A 19,777-nucleotide genomic window follows, 5' to 3' on the forward strand; every position below is an offset into this window, starting at 1 on the left:
TCCTTTAGTGTCAACAAGGTGAACTTGTACTTATCTCCGGTCATGTGCCTCGAGCACCCACTGTCCAAGTACCATTTATCTTTTGTTGGTGTGGACTTAAAGCATACCTACAAGAAGGGATTCAAGGTGTTACTTTTGGTACCCATACCTTCTTAGGTCTTTTTGATTCATTTTCAGTTTTTACTCTTCATACTTTCTTGCTTTTAACATTCTTTCTTTTGTATGGACATTCAAATTTTATGTGCCCCTTCTCCTCACATAAGAAACACATAGTGTGTTCATATGCATTAACTGAAGATGTATTAACATAATTGTTAGAGGCTTTTACGAAGTACCCTATGTAGAGGTTCTTTTTCTTCATGTTCTTGATTCCATTGAAGCCTATTCCTTCTTTGTCCAAGGACATTCATTGAGCTCCAACAAGTTTGTCAAAATTCTCTTTTCCTTTAGTAAAGTTGTATATGATTTTAGTTTGATCCTCAACTTTACTTTTAAGACTACAAATTTCTGAGTCTTTTGCACTTTTACCATTTACTTGTAGCTTAACTAGTTCTTGAGACATCTGATTTGTTTTACTTATAAGTTCATTAATAGTTGAGTTCTTTTCTTTTTCTGATAATCTTGATGACTCTAGTTGATTCATAAGTGTTTCATTTTGTTCTCTTAGAGCTATGTGTCTCTTGGATACTTTTATGAATCTATTATGTAATGAAAATAATTCAGATTAGATTTCCCTATATGAAGGCATACTTTCACATGATTCATTACAAGATTCATCACCAGTTTCATAAGATGAGGATGAATGGGAACTTACCTCGTTGTCTCTCACCATAAAGCACAGGTTAGCAATCTCATGATTGCTTGATTCACTCTCCGAGTCACCTGAGCTTGAGTCATCCCAAGTTGCTTTCATTGCTCTCTTTTTCTTCTTCTTGACATCTTTCTTGAGCTGTGGACAATCAATACTTTCTTATAGTTATAACATGTAGTGGGTTCATTCGTTGCTTCTCTCTTACTTGTCTCACCCTTATCTATTTTTGACCCTCTGAATTTTCTAGCAAATCTTTTATTCTTATTAAAGAATTGCCTAACCGTCTAGTGAATAGGGCTAGATCATCGTCATTTGTCTCATTGTCTTCTTCCTCACTAGAACTCTCTTTTGAAGCTTTTAGGGCTATTGGCTTCTTTTGTTTATTGTCCTCTGCGATTCTTTCATTAATCGCCATCTCGTATATGAGAAGCTTGCCTATTATTTCATCTAAGTAAGTATTTTTCAAATTTCTGCCCTCAGTTATGGCAGTGGCCTTAGGTTCCCAAACAGGAGGAAGTCCTCTAAGAACTTTCCTAATCATCTCATAGGTAGAATAGTTCTTACCTAGTGCATTAAGGGAATTTATTATATAAGTGAACCTAATGTACATACTAGTGATAGATTCTTCTGGGTTCATCTTAAAGGCCTCATACCCGCTGGTGAGCATATCAATCCTACTGTCCCTAACATCCACTGTTCCCTCATAGGTAACCTCTAACTTATCCCATATTTCCTTAAGCTGATTCAAAACCCATGACTCTATTGAATTCGTTTGCATCTAATGCACAATATACTACATTCATTGCACTAGAGTTAATTTGGAGTTGTTTCCAGTCCGTGTCAGTCATTTCCTTTTCTTCTTTAGGGACTTCTTTGTTATCTATATTTATGGTGGGAATCAAGTCGCCACGTGTGACCACCTTCCATACCTTATAATCCATAGTTTGCAAAAATATCCTCATTCTTTGTTTCTAGAAGGTGTAGTTTACACCGCAGAAAATGGGAGGTCTAGATGATGATTGGCCTTCGCCAAAAGGGGATACTCCTAACTGTGCCATAGGGATCTTTATGTAGCTACTTGTTAGAATACACTACAACCTACGCTCTGATACCAATTGAAATTAGGATGTATTCCCAAGAGGGGGGTGAATTGGGTTATTTAAAAATTATTTGCGGAATTATTTACTTTAACCCTTAATTATTTCACATTTAAAACAATTTCAAAAGGACAATTTTCTGTTTAGTTATTAAGCTATACAAACAAGGAGTCCTAGATATAAATGTAAAACTCAATGCACAATTTGAATTTACAATATGAAATAAAGAGATAATACATTCAATTTAGCCCTTATTCAGAATATGATCTTCGACTGGAATGAATACGGTTTACCACAATATATTCAAGAATAAATTCAGTGATTTGTTTTATGCCTCAATGATATAATCGATATTAAGAACTGATTTCAGCAAAAATAATATTCCCCTTCAAAAACAATTTTTATAAAACTCTTGATTAACTTCAGCACTTAAGCTTCAATCTGAAAATCACTTTATAAATAGTTTACCTCAGATTATTTACTTTCAAATTCAAAGGTCTAAGCTTTTCTGGATGTTCAAATCAACAACGCTTTAATCACACAACTGATATATATTTGATCTCAAACAAAATATGTCCAGCTAGTTCAAAATATTCAGCAAGGTTCTTCTTTTCAACAAGTTCTTTAAATATTCAACACAATCTCAAATATTTACCAAGATTCGATATTCAGCACTATTCAATAATCAGCAAGATGATAATGAAAATATATTCAAGCACGCAGATTATATCTTGCAGAAAGTAAAAAGAGTAGGGAAGAAGAAGCTGAGCACCCTTTTTTTTACAAGGTTCAGCTGCAGCCTACGTCCTTGCCTCACGCAACACGCTGTGAGGATTTCCTTTCCCAACTTCATTACCAGGTAAAGTTATAACCTCTCTCCCTCAAAGGTGGAGTTTGCCTCTCTAACGAGAATCCCCGCTCGCTAGGCAACGATTCAATACCTGAACTGTCAAACAATACAACAAACAGCAAAAGATTGCTTGTACAAGATAAACGCTCCTCGAATGAGCAGATTAGTACACGTTAGATTTAAAACAATACTTCAAATAAACAATATGAAAGTTGAAGCTCGAAAGTATATTAGCAGAACTGATTCAAACGTGTGAGATTTGAAAGATCAGATCAGTTTCTGAGAGTATTCACAGAGAACACAGCAGTAGTATAACCAGAGAGTTTTTAAAGTATGAATGTGCCGTTCTCTTTATTTTTGAATTTTTCGTTACCCTAATGTGCGAGAATAAGACGTTTAAATAGTGCACTAGGGTTTTAAAAAGTTTCCTTAAGGTTTTCTCTTAATTTGGAAACCAATTATGCAAGATATGGAAACAAGATCAGCGCTGTAACTCGTTTAAACTTACGCATCAGTCGCCTGTCCTCGTAGTGTCAGTCGTCTGTTCTCTTTTAAAATCAGCGTATTTTGAAAGTCAGAATGGGGTCAGTCGATTGTGCCCGATAGGTCAATCGGCTGTGCCTATTCTGTTTGTATATTTTCAAAATAGTAGCACCATAGTCGCCTGATGATTTATCATCAGACGCCTGTCCTTTCAGCAAACCTTGTTTTTTATTATTTTTGATTTCAAACTTAATTCATATATTGGAAAATTTAATTTGGACTTTGAGAAAATATTTTCCATTTATAAAATCAGGTATCTAAGTCCAATGACATATCCTAGGAGCTTCAATCAATCAATATTGAGTTTTGAAGTACTTACATGAGACTTTCATATGATTTTCCTATCTTCGTTCCTAAGTCTTCATGTTGTGAAGCTTCTAATATGTCTTTTGAGCTTTATGCACTGCTTCAACGAGCTTCATGTCTCATATAACTTGAATTCTTCATGATTATCATGTCTCATAACCTTAAGTGTGATTTTTCATTCAAACTCTTCAAGCACATCCACTTGAAGTCTTAAGATCACTTAAGTCCTGAAACTCAAACTTAAATCGACATGTTAAGTAACCTTTATTTGTTATCATCAAAACAAGATTAAGCCTTGTTAGGCCAATAGAAAGTGTGTGTGTGTGTTGTGTTAGAGAGAGAGAGAGAGAGAGATTTATTTTTATGTTCCTCACATTTTTCTCTAGAGAAATTTGGGGTCATTGAGGATGACTTGTCTTCATATGATGGGTGAGAGGTGAGAAGCGCCTACTTGAATTTGAATATGGTCACATTAGCTTGGAAGATGGGTTTTGAGTAAAAATTGCTGCAGATGATGCAGTTAATTTCTAATAGTTTTGCATATAAGTTATGTTTATTGGAATTGTCAACTTCATTGAGGTTGGCCTGTATGTGACATACTTTGGTGCCTACAAAAGCAAATTGTTTGTATATTTAATTATTTCAAACTACTTAAATATTAAATTATTTTAAACTATTTAAATTGCTTTTAAAATTTTGCAGTTAGGTATACAGCTAGGCTAGAAGATGGCACTGTATTTGAGAAAAAAGGTTTTGATGGAGAGGGGTCATTGGAATTTATCACAGACGAAGGTTAGTACGTAGCTCCATATAAAATATATATTTTTTTACCTCTTCATTATTTTATTTGAAATGTGTGTGTAGGATTATCATGAATGTAAGCCGCTGTAGATGTGTTTAAAATTTGATATTTGTAGAACAAGTGACAGCTGGATTAGACCGAGCAGCAGCAACAATGAAGAAGGGGGAGCTGGCAATATTGACAGTAGATCCTGAATATGGATTTGGAAGCGTTGAAGTAAAGCGGGGTCTTGCTATTGTTCCGCCTAATTCAACCATAGTTTATGAAGTTGAAATGTTAGATTTTATTAAGGTAATGATCATTTTGATTGTTTGAATGGTTTTGCTGCATTGGTTTATGAGCATGTAATAGAGAGTAATTTAAAGTATCTAATAGAGAGTAATTTAAATCATTGAGTTGAGTACCTTCATTATTTGTATTGCATTTGTCAATGCCTGTAAAGTTTTTAGTGAAACTTTGGAGACAGTGATTTTCAGGCTTTGACTTCTTTTTCTAGATAAATAAATTAATTTTTACAATATAGATATTCATTCTTTGACTTCTTTTTTGAGACAAATTAAATTATTTTTAACTAATATTACTTATCTTTGCTTTCCAAGTGTAGAAGTTAGAGAATTGCTGTGGAAAATAATTATCATTTTCCATTTTTGGTTTTCCAAAATAATTACAAAACTACCACCATGTTTTCTAGTTTTCAAAATTTTTTATAGGAATAGAAAACAATAAAATGAAAAATGCTTTCCTTCAACTAGAATAGCCCTAACTCTTTTGTGAGATCTTTACAATATTATCCTTTGTAACAACTGTGACGGTCTTGGCCCAACTTTGGTGAGGTATTGTTTGCTTTCACCCATTGACATTGACACCTCACGTAGTTGGACCTTGAACTATTCTTATAATCCCAAGATCTCCCTATTACACATTCGTTGTGGCATTGCATCATTGACGCCCTTGTCAGAGTGGCCTACACCCTTTCGTAGGGGATCCACCCACATGACAGTACCCCCAGGGTAGCTTTGATAATAAATGCAACGGTCTTGGCCCAATTTTGGTGAGGTATTGTCAGTTTTGGTCCACTGGTCTCATGATTTTGTCTTGTAAGAGGTGCTTCACATGGTTGGAGCCTGAACCATCCTTATAAGCCGGAGATCTCTACGTCTATTGTGGAAATTGGGATCATGGCAGCAGCCAACATAAGCTTTTTGTTTCTACTTTGAATTTTCTATTTGACTGGATCATACTATTGTATTTTCCTTAAACAATTAAAATAATATCAGTTCTTTGTTTGATGATCCTACTTTATGTTTTGTTTGGACAAATAATTTTCATTTTGATTCTGTGTTTACTGATCCGAACAAATGTGATGCTTCCGCACTTGTATCTAAAGCATTTGTATTTTGAAGTTTGAACTATGTGCTAATGCTTTAGATCCAATATTTTTTCCCCTATTTCTGATAAAAAGGAGAAAGCACCACGGGAGATGAGTAATCATGAAAGAATTGAGGCAGCCATGAGGAAGAAAGAAGAAGGCAATCTGCTGTTTAAAAGTGGGAAGTACCAACGAGCGGGAAGGAAATATGACAAGGTACTTGAATGCATTGATACTCATAGACTGAACTTCTCTAGGGTCTTTAATTATCTATTTCTTTGAGGGTTCTTAAAGCTCCATATTCATAAACACCAGTTCTTGGATTGCCATTTATCTTTTTTCAGGCTGCAGATTATGTTGGTGAAGATGCTTCCTTTGGGGATGATGACCAAAAGAAACTCAAAGCATTAAGAGTGTCTTGCTGGTTGAATGGTGCTGCATGTGGCCTTAAACTAAATAACTTCCGAGGGGCGATTGACTTATGTTCAAAGGTAAAGAGTGAGAGAAAATGCAACTAGCATGCATTTATAAATTAATGAAATGGGCAAAAGAGAAATTCCTGTTAGAGAGTGTTAAAAATTGTGGAGATGGGAAAAATAGAAGTTTAAAGATGTGCAGAAGGAATTACTGGGCATTGTTTATGAGGTAACGGAATACATACCATGAGTTACCTCACCTGTGCTCTGCACACAGTGGAAATGCATGGGTCAGCCAAGGGATGAGATCTCTAATGTTGAAAGTCTGTAAATGTGGTTTGCAATAGTTTTCTTTTATTACAAAATTCCAAAAAGTTGTGGTCAAGAGGTGGTCAAAATTACTATTTTTCATGCTCTAGGGGACCATTGTTTTGGTTCTGTATGGTCGTTCCATCAGTAAACTATCACAGTTTTTTGATTTTGTTAGTGGTGCTAAATCCACTTTAAGGGTGACACAGATGAATTATTTTGAAAGCAATGAAGCACAGGTATTTCTACAGGGTGGCTGGATTCTTATTGTGTTGGATACTTCAAAATATATCTTTACATGTCTACAATACATCCTACACTCACACACACACACACACACACACACACACACACACAACTTTGTATTGCAATTAGTACAACTCACACAATTCCAAATCCATTGTTTGAGTTTCATGCTCCCAAATGCATCACAAATGTCTTTATAGCATGTAGCTAGAAAATCACAAATATTTGCATGGCATCCTTTTTACGTGGAAAATATTTATTTTTATTTGCATATTGATGAATAATATACTAAATAAAATATGTTCCCTTCAATTCTTGTATTTTTACTTGTTTCATGTTCTATTTAAGCCTTTTATACTCCTGATGCATGTTTTAGATAGAACATGGAGAAATATTACAATTCTTGTTATATATTTTCGATAGAAAATGGTAAAACATCGATGTATATATGCAAGCTGCTATATTCAATTGTGAATATATCACTGCTGGGTTGCATCTAAAATTTTTAAGAATTTCCATAACTATGCATCTCAATACTTGTATCTTGTATGCCATATCCCTATCCATGTTTCATAGCTAGAAAGTTTACATTGTCCATATATTTTCACTGAAATGATGACAGCACTGCTTTGTATGTGGGGTGGATCATTTTGATTGATAAACAAGTTGGTAACTTCTCAATTGTTGAAATGACTGCAGTAGACCTGCACCTGATCCCATGTATCATGGGCTCTCCATTTTTGTGCGCATCTGTCCATGTACTATTTTGGAAGGAGGAAGTTTCTAATTTTTTTTTTTCCACATATTTAAGCACCTATAATCACTTAATTTATCTTTGCAATGATTGGATAATGTAAGGCAATATGTTTTAGTATATTGTCACTTTTCATCTTCGACAGGTGCTAGATATTGAGTTCCATAATGTGAAAGCTTTGTATAGGCGGGCGCAGGCTTACATGGAAACTTCAGATCTTTTCCTGGCTGAATTGGACATCAAGAAAGCCCTTGAGGAAGACCCTCAGAACAGGTAGTAGAATTTATTTAGTTGATCGACGTTTAGGACGTGCTTATACTATCTTGATAGGTATTTTGTGAAGCTTTATGTGTTCCTTTTTTAGGGAGATAAAGTTAATGCAGAAGAGTTTGAAACAACTTCAAGTAGAGAGCAACAGGAGAGATGCAAAGCTCTACTCAAACATGTTTGCATGTGTGACTAAGGACTCTTCTGTTGCCACAAAGGTAAGTGGTTCTAACTATTCTTGTTGAATAATTGGGTAAAATGGAAGACCTAACTTCAATTATAGGTCTCTCTCTCTATTTATAATATATGTAAAGTACAACGCCAATGACCATAATACCTTTACTAACTCATATTTATTACTAACAAAACTCTAACACATAATAATAACCCTAAATGACTAAATAACCATTAATACGCCCCCTCAAGCTGGAGCATATATATCATATGCTTCTAGCTTATTACAAATGAATTTCACATGAGTACTTCCCAAGGCTTTAGTGAAAAAATTAACAAGCTGAAACTTAGACTTCACTTGAGTGGTTGTAATGAGCTTCTATGCAAGATCAGGTTGGAGGCAATATGAATAGCAGATCGATTATCACACATCAACTCCATAGGTTGAAAATGTGGAAAACCTAGTTCTTTCAACATGTTCTTCAACCAAATAAGTTCACATGTAGTGTGCGCCATAGCCCTATACTTTGACTCAGCACTTGACTTGGCCACCGTAGTTTGTTTCTTACTTTTCCAAGACGCCAAATTACCATCGATAAAGTTACAATACCCTATTGTGGATCTTTGGTTGGAAGAGGACATGGCCCAATCTACATCTATGTATCCTTGAATGTGAGTGTGACCTCAATCTTAATATAAGAGACCTCTCCTTAGTGCACCTTTTAGATATCTAAAAATGCGAATTACTACATCCTAGCGACTTATTCTTGGGGAATTGAGAAACTGACTTGCAACACTTGTTGCGAAGGATATATCTGGTTAAGTGACTGTGAGATAATTCAACTTTTCAACAAGTCTCTAGTTTCGATCTGGGTTAGGCAACAAATCACCCATACATGACACTAACTCACCATTGGGATCGATGGGTGTATCAACAGGTTTGGATCCCAATAGCCCCATCTCACCTAAAAGATCAAGAATATACTTCCTTTGTGATAAGTTAGTTCTTGTACAAGATCTTGATACTTCTATACCCAAGAAGTACATCAATGGTCCCAATTCCTTAGTCTGAAACTTACTCTATGGGAAAAGCTTTAGGTCCTTGATGCCTCAATCATCATCACCAGAGATCATAATGTCATCCAAATACAAATAAGCAAAATCTTGCTAGATGGAGTATGACAATGAAATATAGAGTGATCAATTGCACACCTCGGAGGCCAAACTTAAGTATTGCAACACTAAGACAGCCAAACCATGCTCTTGGAGATTGTTTTAACCCATGTAATGATTTCTTAAGTCGACATACTGAGCTGGGCTCCCCTTGAGCAACAAACCCTCATGAAGATCTCCATGTAGGGAAACATTCTTCATATCTAATTGATGTAGAGGCCAATGAAAAGTGGTGGCTAAAGAGTAGAACAAATGTATTGAGGCAAGTTAGCGACCGGAGAGAATGTGTCTAAATAATCCAAATAGTACACTTGAGTATATCCCTTAGCAACAAGGCGGACCTTCAAACGAGCCACAAAATCATCAGGATTGAATTTCACATTGTACATCCAGTGACAACCAATCATAGATTTATCAAGAGAAGAGGTATCAAATCCCAAGTATCATTATCATGTAGTGCATGTATTTGTTCAACCATTGCAGTCCTCCACCCATAATGGGATAGGGCTTTAGAAATAGATTTTGGAAGAGCAATAGAAGACAGAGTACTAACAAAACAATAATACAAGGGTGACAAGAAATCATAACAAACAAATTAGAGATCGGATGTAGGGTACAAGTGCATTTGCCTTTTCGACCAGCTGTAGAAAGATCAACATTATGGGAAATAAGATCATCTGACGAGGGAACTAGAGGCGTAGTAGTAGAAATTGGAGGAGGCTCTCTTCCCTTGAGTTGTCGTGTGTATACATGCAAATTGGGATGATCCAAGTGACGAGAAGGACTCAAATTAGATGAAGATGTAGAAGGATTGGGCACAGATAATAGATTTGGATTTGGAAGGCAAGGTAGAGGAAGAGACTCATTAAGGTCAATAGAATTTAAGGAATTAGAGTAGTATGGTGTAGACTCAAAAAAAGGTGACATCAGTAGAGACAAAGAATTGATATAAAGTAGGACTATAAAATCGATATCTCTTTTGAGTATAGCTATAGCTCAGAAAAATACATTTGATATCATGAGGATCCAATGTATCCATTCTTGGAGTTAACTGATGGACAAAGGACGCACAATAGAATATATGAGGAGGAAGGGAGAACAAAGGAGCCTTAGGGAAGATAACTAGATATGGGATTTTACCACCAAGGATAGAGGATGACATTTTATTGATAAGGGAGTAGTTGTGAGTGCAACATCACTCTAAAAAACTTTGGGATCATTCATTTGACACAATAGGGTATGTGAATTAATCTATTTATTCGCTTTGCAACTCCATTTTGTTCTGGAGAGTGGACATAAGAGGACTGATGTATTATGCCAGAATTAGTCATATAGGTACTGAATTGGGTACTGAAGTACTCCTTAGCATTAGCACTATGAATTATCTTGATTGGCATATCAATTGAATCTTTATTTGGGAACAAAACTCACAAAAGATATTAAACAACTCGGAATGACTTTCATTAAATATGACCAAGTCATCCTAGAGTAGTTATCAACAAATGTAACAAAGTACCGAAACCCCAACTTTGACGTGACACGACTAAGGCCCCAAATTTCAAATGGATTAGCATGAAAGGACTAACCACCCATTTGTCGATCCGGGAAGCAAGGGAACACGGTGATGTTTTCCCAATTGACAAAACTCACACTCAAGATAAGACACATAACTCAATGTAGGAACTAGCTATTTCAACTTGTCCAAGGACGGATGACCAAGGAGACAATGGATTTGAAGTGGTGTAGCTATGACTCTGTAGGCAATGGGAGGAGAAGGCAACTCAAAGCAGTGAAGTCCTTAAGCCTCACGTCCAGTGCTAGTTGTCTTCCTTGTCTTCAGATCCTAAATAACCACAAAATCAGGAAAGAAAGTGACTGAACAATTTAGTGACTTTGTAAGCTTACAAACTGACATTAGCTTGAAAGGTGGTTTAGGAATGTATAAAGCAGAAGAAGAGAGATGGAAGGAGTGGATTTACTATTCCTATTCTCTTAACAACAATAGTGGACCCATCATCCTACCTTTCTGGGCAAAAGATGGAATGTGATAAGATGCTTGTTGAGATGTTTGATACTGTAGAAACCTTGAATACTCCTCTGATATAGTCATAGTATGCGGTTCACTCAAACAAGTGACTGTTAAAGGGAACCATACTTTTTGGGATTTTTAACCTCCATCCCAACACACACAAACTCAGACCAATGATAATAAGATTAATTGCTAGAAAAATTGGAATAACCACAAACAAGGTGACCCACCATGAACAAGTCCCAAATAAATCAGGACAAGGCTGCCACAGCACCAAGAAACTCAGATGTAGCCCCAAGAAACCAACACGCAGCACTGGAACAATTGGAGAGGTGAAACACCGAAACTAACATGGACAAATCATCAACTAACTTATATAACACTGCCACAGTCTCACAAAAAACAGCTTATGAATGCTACCGCTGCTCCAAGAGTCACCAATGACTTCTACTAACACTGAACAACAACTAATGAATTACCACGATTGCATGGTCAAAACAAAGATGGGATCTTTGAGCAAAACACATGCTCAAAAGCTTGATATTTTGGTATATGGAAGGAATTAGAAACACAGAAAATCCCACTGTTTCAGACCCAATAAACTCAATAACCATTGATAAACAGCTTCACGAAGCATCAAACAACCATTCCTCGGTTGCTGCACATGAGCAATTAAAGAAGGTGAGATCTTTGTACAGGAAACATCACAAAGAACTCCATCAACATGTTAATGAAGGGATTTGATCACTGCTGGATGATTTCAGGTAAAAAACATGCCTGAAAGTAGCTTCATGTGCTGGCGCATGGGGTCGGCCCTGGCAGCCCTTGACCAGCATGTGAGGGCACTTGGGACACTTCTTGGAGATGGGATTTCAGTGGGGGGTAGATTTGCAGTGTCTGTGGGTGACTATGGTGTTGTTTTTGCAAAATCTATAGTAGATTTTGTGTTCCTAAACTGGTAGTGTTGGCCAGGAAATTTACAGCGACTGGTCTGACTTCCGGCAGCTGCTGGCTGTTTTCTAAGGCTATAGCGTTGTTGGAAATTCTTCTATGATGGTAGACATGCAGCGGATTTCGGCTTTTAGGCTTCGGTTTTTAAGGTGGTGGTAACAATTAGGGTTTAGGTTTCAGAATCATCTTCTAATACCATGTTGAATAATTGGGTAAAATGGAAGACCTAACTTCAATGATAGGTCTCTCCCTCTATCTATAATATATGTCAAGTACAATGCCAATGACCATAATACCCTTACTAACTCACCCTTATTACTAACAAAACTAACACATAAAAATAATGCTAAATGACTAAATAACCATTAACAATTCTAATGATTCACAAATTTGAGAACAAGTGTGCATATTGAAAATACTTCTTTGTTTTTTTCCTTTTTTCTGTTTTGCATTTTTTTTTCTTTTTGTGTTTTGTTTTTTTCCTTTTTATTGTGGAAGTAAAGCAGGCAAGGATAAAAGGCATTTACTAAAGTATATTGACAATACTTTCAGAAACGAATTGGGTTTGTTTTTTTTTTTTTGGGGGGTGGAGGGGGCCTTGCTTGTATAAAAAATTGGGAATACTTGATTTTAAGAGCCTCTTTTTGGGGCAAAATTTCAACCTTTTCCCATCATCATTGCTAGCATCACATTTTTTTCCTATCACCATTGAGCATCATTCTCTCCATACTGCTGTTACCACCACCATCAGTGTAGTCATTGTGATTGACATCATAATTCTACCATTTTTTTCCTTTCTGTATTTTGTAGGTTGTGGGTGCAGTCAACCCTAATATACTCGTACCATGAGTACCTCAAATAACCCTTCAAGGGACATAACCTAACCAGCTGATGCTACTTGGCTGATGCACCAGTAATGTTATTATTTATTAGGTATTCTGGTGCTATAAATATATATATATAAAGCATTCTGGTATTCTCTTTACTACTATTGCCTAATGGTAGACTAAAAAGGCCTAGAAGTGATATGAAAAAGCTAAACGCACTCCTTTAGAACAGATAGTTAGGGTATTGTTTAATTGAAAGCAAGTACTATGAGAATCTTGAAAATCACTTTTGTTGGTACACTTCTTCGGTCTTATATGGGTTGATATGGAGGAGTTTAGGGCCATGGTGTATAGCTTAGAGAGGGAAAAGGCTCCCGGTATAGATGGGTATAATGCAGTTTTCTTTGAGGAGTGTTGGGATGTAGTGAGGGAGGATACAAATGAGGGCTTTTCACAAGTTTCACCGGGCTAGGAAAGTTGGGGAAGAGAAATTCTACCTTTATCACCTTAGTGCCAAAGATTGAAGGAAAATCCTTTGATCTGAGATTGGATAAAGTGGGTAAGGTGGTAGCTCTGTTCTTTCTTGAGAAGAATTGGTGATGCAGTTGATGGGTAAGACTTTCATCGACTGCTGCAACATGGTTCTTGCAGGGATTTTTGTCTCTTGATGGAAGGTCAAGCAAAGGTGTTTGAAGATCTTAGGTAGGTTTTGCTGAATACTGGATGATGCGATGAAGACCGAAGTTCTTGGAATTAGGGCATGGTTGGAGAGGCAAGAGATGCTCTATACTTGTTCCTGAAGAGTATTTAGTGCTGTGGTAAGCTCTCTTCATCCTGTCACTAATAGTGTAGGGAGCAATAAGATCTTTGAGAATCATTCATGGATGCAGGTAGTTTCAGGTGATTGAGTTGGTGCGAGTACCCATGCAACTTCTAAAGGGTAAGCAGCAGGTGGTGTGTGTTCATTGTGGGGGCAAGGTGCATGAATGGCCGAGTTCAGGGGCGACTGAGGGGCTGAGTATTCCAGGAATGATGCCAACTGAGGGACTGAACCTAGAGGCAACTAGGGCTTCCTGCGTGGACAAAAGAGTGATGAAGATTGGATGGGGGGCCTGGGTCTTTGACGATAACGTTAGGTCGGCTGTCTAACAGCAACATAGGCCTTTTAAAACAGGTGATGGGCCTTTCTGTTAAGGAAACCCAAAATCAGAATTATGATCCTACTTTGTGCTTGTTTAATGAGAAAGAAAGTAATCTAATTAAGCCTCAGTTAGGGCAACTGAATGGGCAGGCCCAAAAGCTTATTGCTACTGGCGTTAATAGTCCAGTTGAAAGTCAGGCTCCTAATTTGAATGAAGCCCATAATAACAACAACAACAACAAAACCAAGCCTCAAGTCCCACTAGGTGCGACTTAATTCTGTGTGGCTACAGGACTTCAGCTTGCTTCTGCAACTGCATCAACGATTTGATTGACAGCGAATCAGACCCATGGTGGTCAAGACGAGAAGAGCAGTTGTTCCGATAACAGAAAAGAGGAGGTGGGAATAGAAAGGTTGGTTTCAAAATATACAGTTCATATTATTGAGGGTAATTTTTTCCCCTGTTCAGAAGAAGTATACTAGCAGGCAGGGTTCTGAGAATGAAATTGGGGGAGATTCATCTAAGAATATTAATTATTATGAGAATAAAATTCAAGATTTTATTGTGGGACTGGAAGGAATGTCAGATGGCAAGAGAGCTAATGCATATAATCAGATAGATCAAAAGATTTACGTTCCACGTAAGGAAGTGCAAAGGGGTTTTGAAATGAGGAAACATCTTGAAGAAATCCGAGATTCATCTAGTGAAATAACCAAAAAAAAAAATCTTTGAAGAGATTCAAAAGGTGGGTTAAGTATAGTGGAGGAGCCAATTGGTGAGAAAGGGGGGGGGGGGGGGGGGGGGGGCGGCAAGGATAGTAAGAGATGAAGGGATGCTTTGGATGATGATAGTGCAGAGAGTAGTGATTTTAGTTGTGATAGGGGCATACTTTTGGATCATATTCGGCATCAGCATGGTTATTCTTCCCATTATTCTACTGATCACCATGAAGATTTATTTTAAGTGTCACCACCTCCTTCAGAAGGCTTAGATGGAATTATATTTTTAAGAAGAACAAAAGGTAAAGGATGGAATTCTGCCTACTCCAGTTCAAGAAATTTCTGAGAAGGACATTGAAACTCAGAGTTTGTTGGATGACTTGGCCGTTATGTTGCCTGAGCAAGTAGGAAATGAAATTAAGCTTGACGGTATCAAGTCTAAGGCGAAGAAGGGTCCGCGGGAATTAGCTAATTTGAAATCTTTAGTGTACTATGATGGGAAGGGATTAAAAAGGGGTTTTCTTGGCTGATTGTAGCAGCTTTTATTTATTTATTTTATTTATACTTTTTTCTTTTTCTCCTTTTATTTTCTTTTTTCCCTTTTTCTTTTTGAGGATTTAGTATCCTTACTATGATTGTACATTTTTATTCCCAATATATCTTCTGTTATCATAAAAAAAAAGGGTTATATTTATAATAGATTTAAGGGTAATAAGGTTTGCTGCTAATAAGGAAAGGAATACGGTATTGAAGGGAAACTAAGGAAGCTAAGCCACTAGTACGAAGGAGCAATTATGCTCGTCTGAAGACGGCTTATATGGGTAATGAGATGAGGAAGTTATTGGAAGATAAGAGAGAAAATTCTGGTGAGTTAATGCCAAAGTTATTGAGGACTGATTCAAAAGGAGAGTTAAGTATTGTGGAAGACCTACATGCTAAGAAGAAGGTTGTATCTAGTGACGGGGCTAGTAAAGGAAAGGAGGTAAATAAATGGGGGGACCTTTCAGATATGGATAGTGATGATACAGTGAGTTTAACTGTGATGCAGGGTTGCTGTTGGAGGAGATTCGAGAACAATTTGGGTATGTTTCTGATTCTCGTGATGAACTTGGGTAATTATCTTATGTTCATCCACCCTCGTTGGAAGGGTTGGAGAGAGTTTCTATATTTGGTATTGATGGGTTGGTTAATAATTTACAATGTAAGGATGGAATTCTGCCTACATGAGTGGAGGAGATTCCTAAGGAGTTAGAAGTTCAAGATCTTTTGGATAAAATGAATATAAAGATGAGTATTTTGGAGGAAATGAAGTGCATATGAATGGTGGTAAAAATCAAAAGATGAAGGGTCAAAGGGAATTAGAGAATTTGAAGAGCTCGGTAAATTACAACGGAAAGGGTTTGGAAAGGGTTATCCTTGGTTAATAATGTCTAGTTTTATGTTGTGGTCTTTTGTTTTTGTTTTCTTTCTTTTTTCTTTTTTCCTTTTTTTCTTTGGTGTGTTTTTTGTTTTTTCAGTTGGTGGACTTCTTCTTGTTGTATGTTCTCTTCTCTATATCATATACATACATACGTACATACATACATACATACATACATATATATATATAGATTTTTGAGAGGGTCTATGGTGTTAGAATTAATTTGGGAATGAGTGTAGTTGGGCCTGTTAGTCTTAGCTTGATAGGGTTTTGGAGTTGACTTAGTTGTGTGTGGTGCCTTAGAATGGCTTTTGACTTATTTAAGTCCTTTTGGGAGGGAAGTCACATTCTTTAGCATTCTGGGATCATGTGGACTGAGGTAGCTATGTAGTTGGATGTGCGGAAAGTCTTTTTTATTTTCTTTGGGTGGTTGTATGACCCATGCTAGTTTATTCACCATTCTTTGTATTTCTTTTTCTTAGCTAAATAGTTGGATAGGTGGAAAGATGTTTTATTTTCTTCAGGTGGCTATACCACCCTTTCCAATGCTAGTTTGGATTGGTTTCTAGTAGTAGTTCCAATGCTAGACATGATTAATCAGGAATTTCCTTTGGTCAGACATAGAGGAGAGAGAGAATCATTTGGTTAGGTGGGAGGTTGTACTAAGCTCTGAGGAGGGGGATTTTGATCTTGATATTTGGTGTCTAAAAACCCTGCTATTTTAAGTAAATGGGTGTGGCGGTTTTCCTTGGAGGTAATCTCCCTTTGGGAAAGAGTTATAGAAATTAAGAAGTTAAGGTTGTAGGTGAATGGGTGGGATCTAATTTCAGTCATGGATGTTCATTTTGTTCCTAGGAGGTTCACTTCACGGGGTTACCCTTTTTTTGGTTGCTTTTGCTGAGTTTAAACTGGGAAGAGGTAACCATATTCAGTTTAAGGAGGATTATTGGGTTGGGGATATTGTGTTATCATATTTCTTTGCTTGCTTGTATTGTCTTTCTTCTCTTCTGTTTCCTTCTTTCTAACTTGAGAAGGTGACTCCTTTTCTTGAGCTTTTCAGTTTGGAAGGGATTTGAATCATACTGGAGGAGCTTTTTTCTTTGCTTCTTGTGTTGGAGGGTTGTCATATCCCTAGCACAAGTGACGATAGGATGTAGGTTTTGGAATCTTCAGGGGATCATTCTCGTAAGTCTTTTTTCTGTAACCTTCTAAAGTTTTGTTTGTTTTCCTCTTCATTGGTGCATATGGGAGGCCAATGTCCCTTCTAAGCTCTTATTTGGCTAGTGGCCCTTAATAAAGTTAACCCTAACAATATGCTATTTAGTAGGAGTCCTTCTAAGGCTTTGTCTCCAGATGTGTCTTGTGTGCTTTTTGTGTGGGAGCAATGTGGAGAGCATTCCCCATTCGTTCCTACACTGTCCATTTTCTTGGGATTTGTGGAGTGTATTATTTGTGGTTGTTCATGATGTTTGGGTGTGTCTGAAGTCGGTGGAGGAGCTTTTGGTATTTTTTTGTTTGGTTTTGGGAAAGGCAAGAATGTTGGGAGGTTGTGGATGGGTGCTTTCTTTGCTATTTTATGTGAAATTTGGTTGGAATGGAATACTTAATTCTTTACTGGTAGGAGATCGTATCTAGATTTATTTTGGGATGTGATCTGGTATTTGGCGTCTCCTTGGGATTTTAATGTGGGTTGTTTCGAGTGCTGTTGCTTTGAGGATGTCAATGCAATTGGGTAGCATTATTGAGCTGATTGATTTTTACTTATTTTCTTCTATCTCAGCATGAGGACTCCTTGTCCTCTTCTTCATAATGTTTTCTCCTCCTCCATATAAAATCTTTTTTTTTTTGTTTTTGTTTTTTTCCTATGAAAAATGTATGGAATGGTAGGACACAAATTGGCTGTCTTTGGTACCAGGAGGTTGTAAATTGAGTAATAAATCCCAGCTACTCCCACCATGGCTCTAAATCTGATGATTGCATCTTCTGGAAACAATTTCTGATTCTGCGCATCATTCATTTCATATTGTGGATTAAACTGTACTTCATGAACATGATACTTTAAACATCTGGCAGAAATTGAAGATTGATAAAACAGAAGAGAAGGGAGATGAGGAACTCGTGACAATGGAGATGGATAGCATTACGGTGAGTTCAGCTCCTCCTAACAATGGCATGGTCGTCGATTCCTGAGGAAACGAGGCATAATCTCATTGTAAATCATGAGGAATGCTTCTTCAGAGAGAGAGTTGTGCAGCAGGAGAGAAAGTAGGTCAAATTTTCTGCAGCATGTATAATACCCATTCACTCACCATCTTACGGAAGGGTTTAAGCCAGCTGCTTCCCTGAGATGGTCTGAGAGTAGGGTGTTTCGGGTTGAAATGTTCTATGCTCATTGTGCATTTGTTGAATATTTTTTGCTGAATGAAGTTACACTTTAAACTGTCTCCCTAGCTTTCTATGCAAACGTTGAAAAGACTCAGTTGTCATTGTATTTTCCCTACCTTTCTATGCAAACGTTGAAAAAACTCAGTTGTCATTGTATTAACCCCAAAATGGAAATATTAGAAGTTCTTTTTTCAAGTGATTTAAGTACTAAAACTTTCTGAAATTTGTGGGGAAAATTTGGCAGCACTGATAGCTTGCAGTTTTTTTTTTTTTTCCCCACGAATAAAATGGAATAGGGTAGCAGGAAAAAAAAAGGTATTTAATTGTGAAAGTTATTTGCTGAGAGCGCCCTTTGACCGGGTTAAGGTCGACAAACTCATGAGTTTTGCTTGAAAGGATGTGCTAAGCTAGCTAGTAATCTTTTAAGGAGGAATTCAATTGTAAAATGACTATTTTTAAGGCACTTACTCTGTTCTTTTCAAAATTGGGACTTCTAAAAATAGGTTTCTTTGTCAATTTCTTTGTCAAGTATATTAATCTCATGTTTGGTGCAGTGAAATAGAACAAGTTAGAAGTGAAATGAATGAATATTTATTGGTCAATATATAAAATCATAAAGATTAATTTTATTTTATTTTACTTCATTTTTTCATACAAAAAAAATTATAAAATTACTTATGGCAAGTAATTTTAAAGTTCCCTCTAACTTATTTAATATAAATGATAGGAATTTCATAACTTGGGAAAATGATTGTTATTTTTAGGTAATGAAAATCAAACACTAGGAATCTTAGTGTTAGACTGCCAGTCTAAACCTCAAATCACAACACCAATGTGACAGAAATACTTCTAATTTATTAAAATTGTTACCTTATATTTTAAAGATAAGCAAACAAAATTTTAACTCTTGAAACTTGTAGTATTTGGAAGGTTCATGAACTTTAGAAAAATCCATTGAAAACCCCAATTTAACCTTCCTGTATTCTTTATGAAAAAAGAAATGATATTTTGCATTTAGTGCAAAGTATTTAAGCAAAATATTTTCTAATTCTATGCTAACTAGGAATATAATATAACCTACTCAAACTTGTTCACCCAAAGCATAAAAAAAAAAAAAAAAAAAAAAAATCAAAATCAAAAGCTTTTTCTTGTTTGAGAGTTCAAAATTTTAGATTTAGATTTCTATT

The 19,777-nt window shown here is 36.5% G+C and overlaps 1 protein-coding gene across 2 annotated transcripts in view; it reads left to right on the top strand.

The window, feature by feature from the left end:
- LOC131162396 (70 kDa peptidyl-prolyl isomerase-like) overlaps nucleotides 1-18,785 on the top strand; it is a 32,859-nt gene extending 14,074 nt beyond the window's left edge. The window contains exons 7-13 of one of the 2 annotated variants that reach the window (XM_058118839.1): nucleotides 4,310-4,399; nucleotides 4,525-4,700; nucleotides 5,872-5,994; nucleotides 6,123-6,269; nucleotides 7,649-7,776; nucleotides 7,868-7,988; nucleotides 18,279-18,785. In XM_058118839.1, the coding sequence (XP_057974822.1) occupies nucleotides 4,310-4,399; nucleotides 4,525-4,700; nucleotides 5,872-5,994; nucleotides 6,123-6,269; nucleotides 7,649-7,776; nucleotides 7,868-7,988; nucleotides 18,279-18,395 (902 nt within the window). In that variant the 3' untranslated portion in view covers nucleotides 18,396-18,785. The remainder of the gene's footprint in view (nucleotides 1-4,309; nucleotides 4,400-4,524; nucleotides 4,701-5,871; nucleotides 5,995-6,122; nucleotides 6,270-7,648; nucleotides 7,777-7,867; nucleotides 7,989-18,278) is intronic. The other variant, XM_058118840.1, reaches the window with a different exon arrangement.
- Nucleotides 18,786-19,777: the final 992 nt, after the last annotated feature.

This window comes from Malania oleifera, chromosome 8 (genome assembly GCF_029873635.1).
Source record: "Malania oleifera isolate guangnan ecotype guangnan chromosome 8, ASM2987363v1, whole genome shotgun sequence".
Lineage (NCBI taxonomy): Eukaryota > Viridiplantae > Streptophyta > Magnoliopsida > Santalales > Ximeniaceae > Malania > Malania oleifera.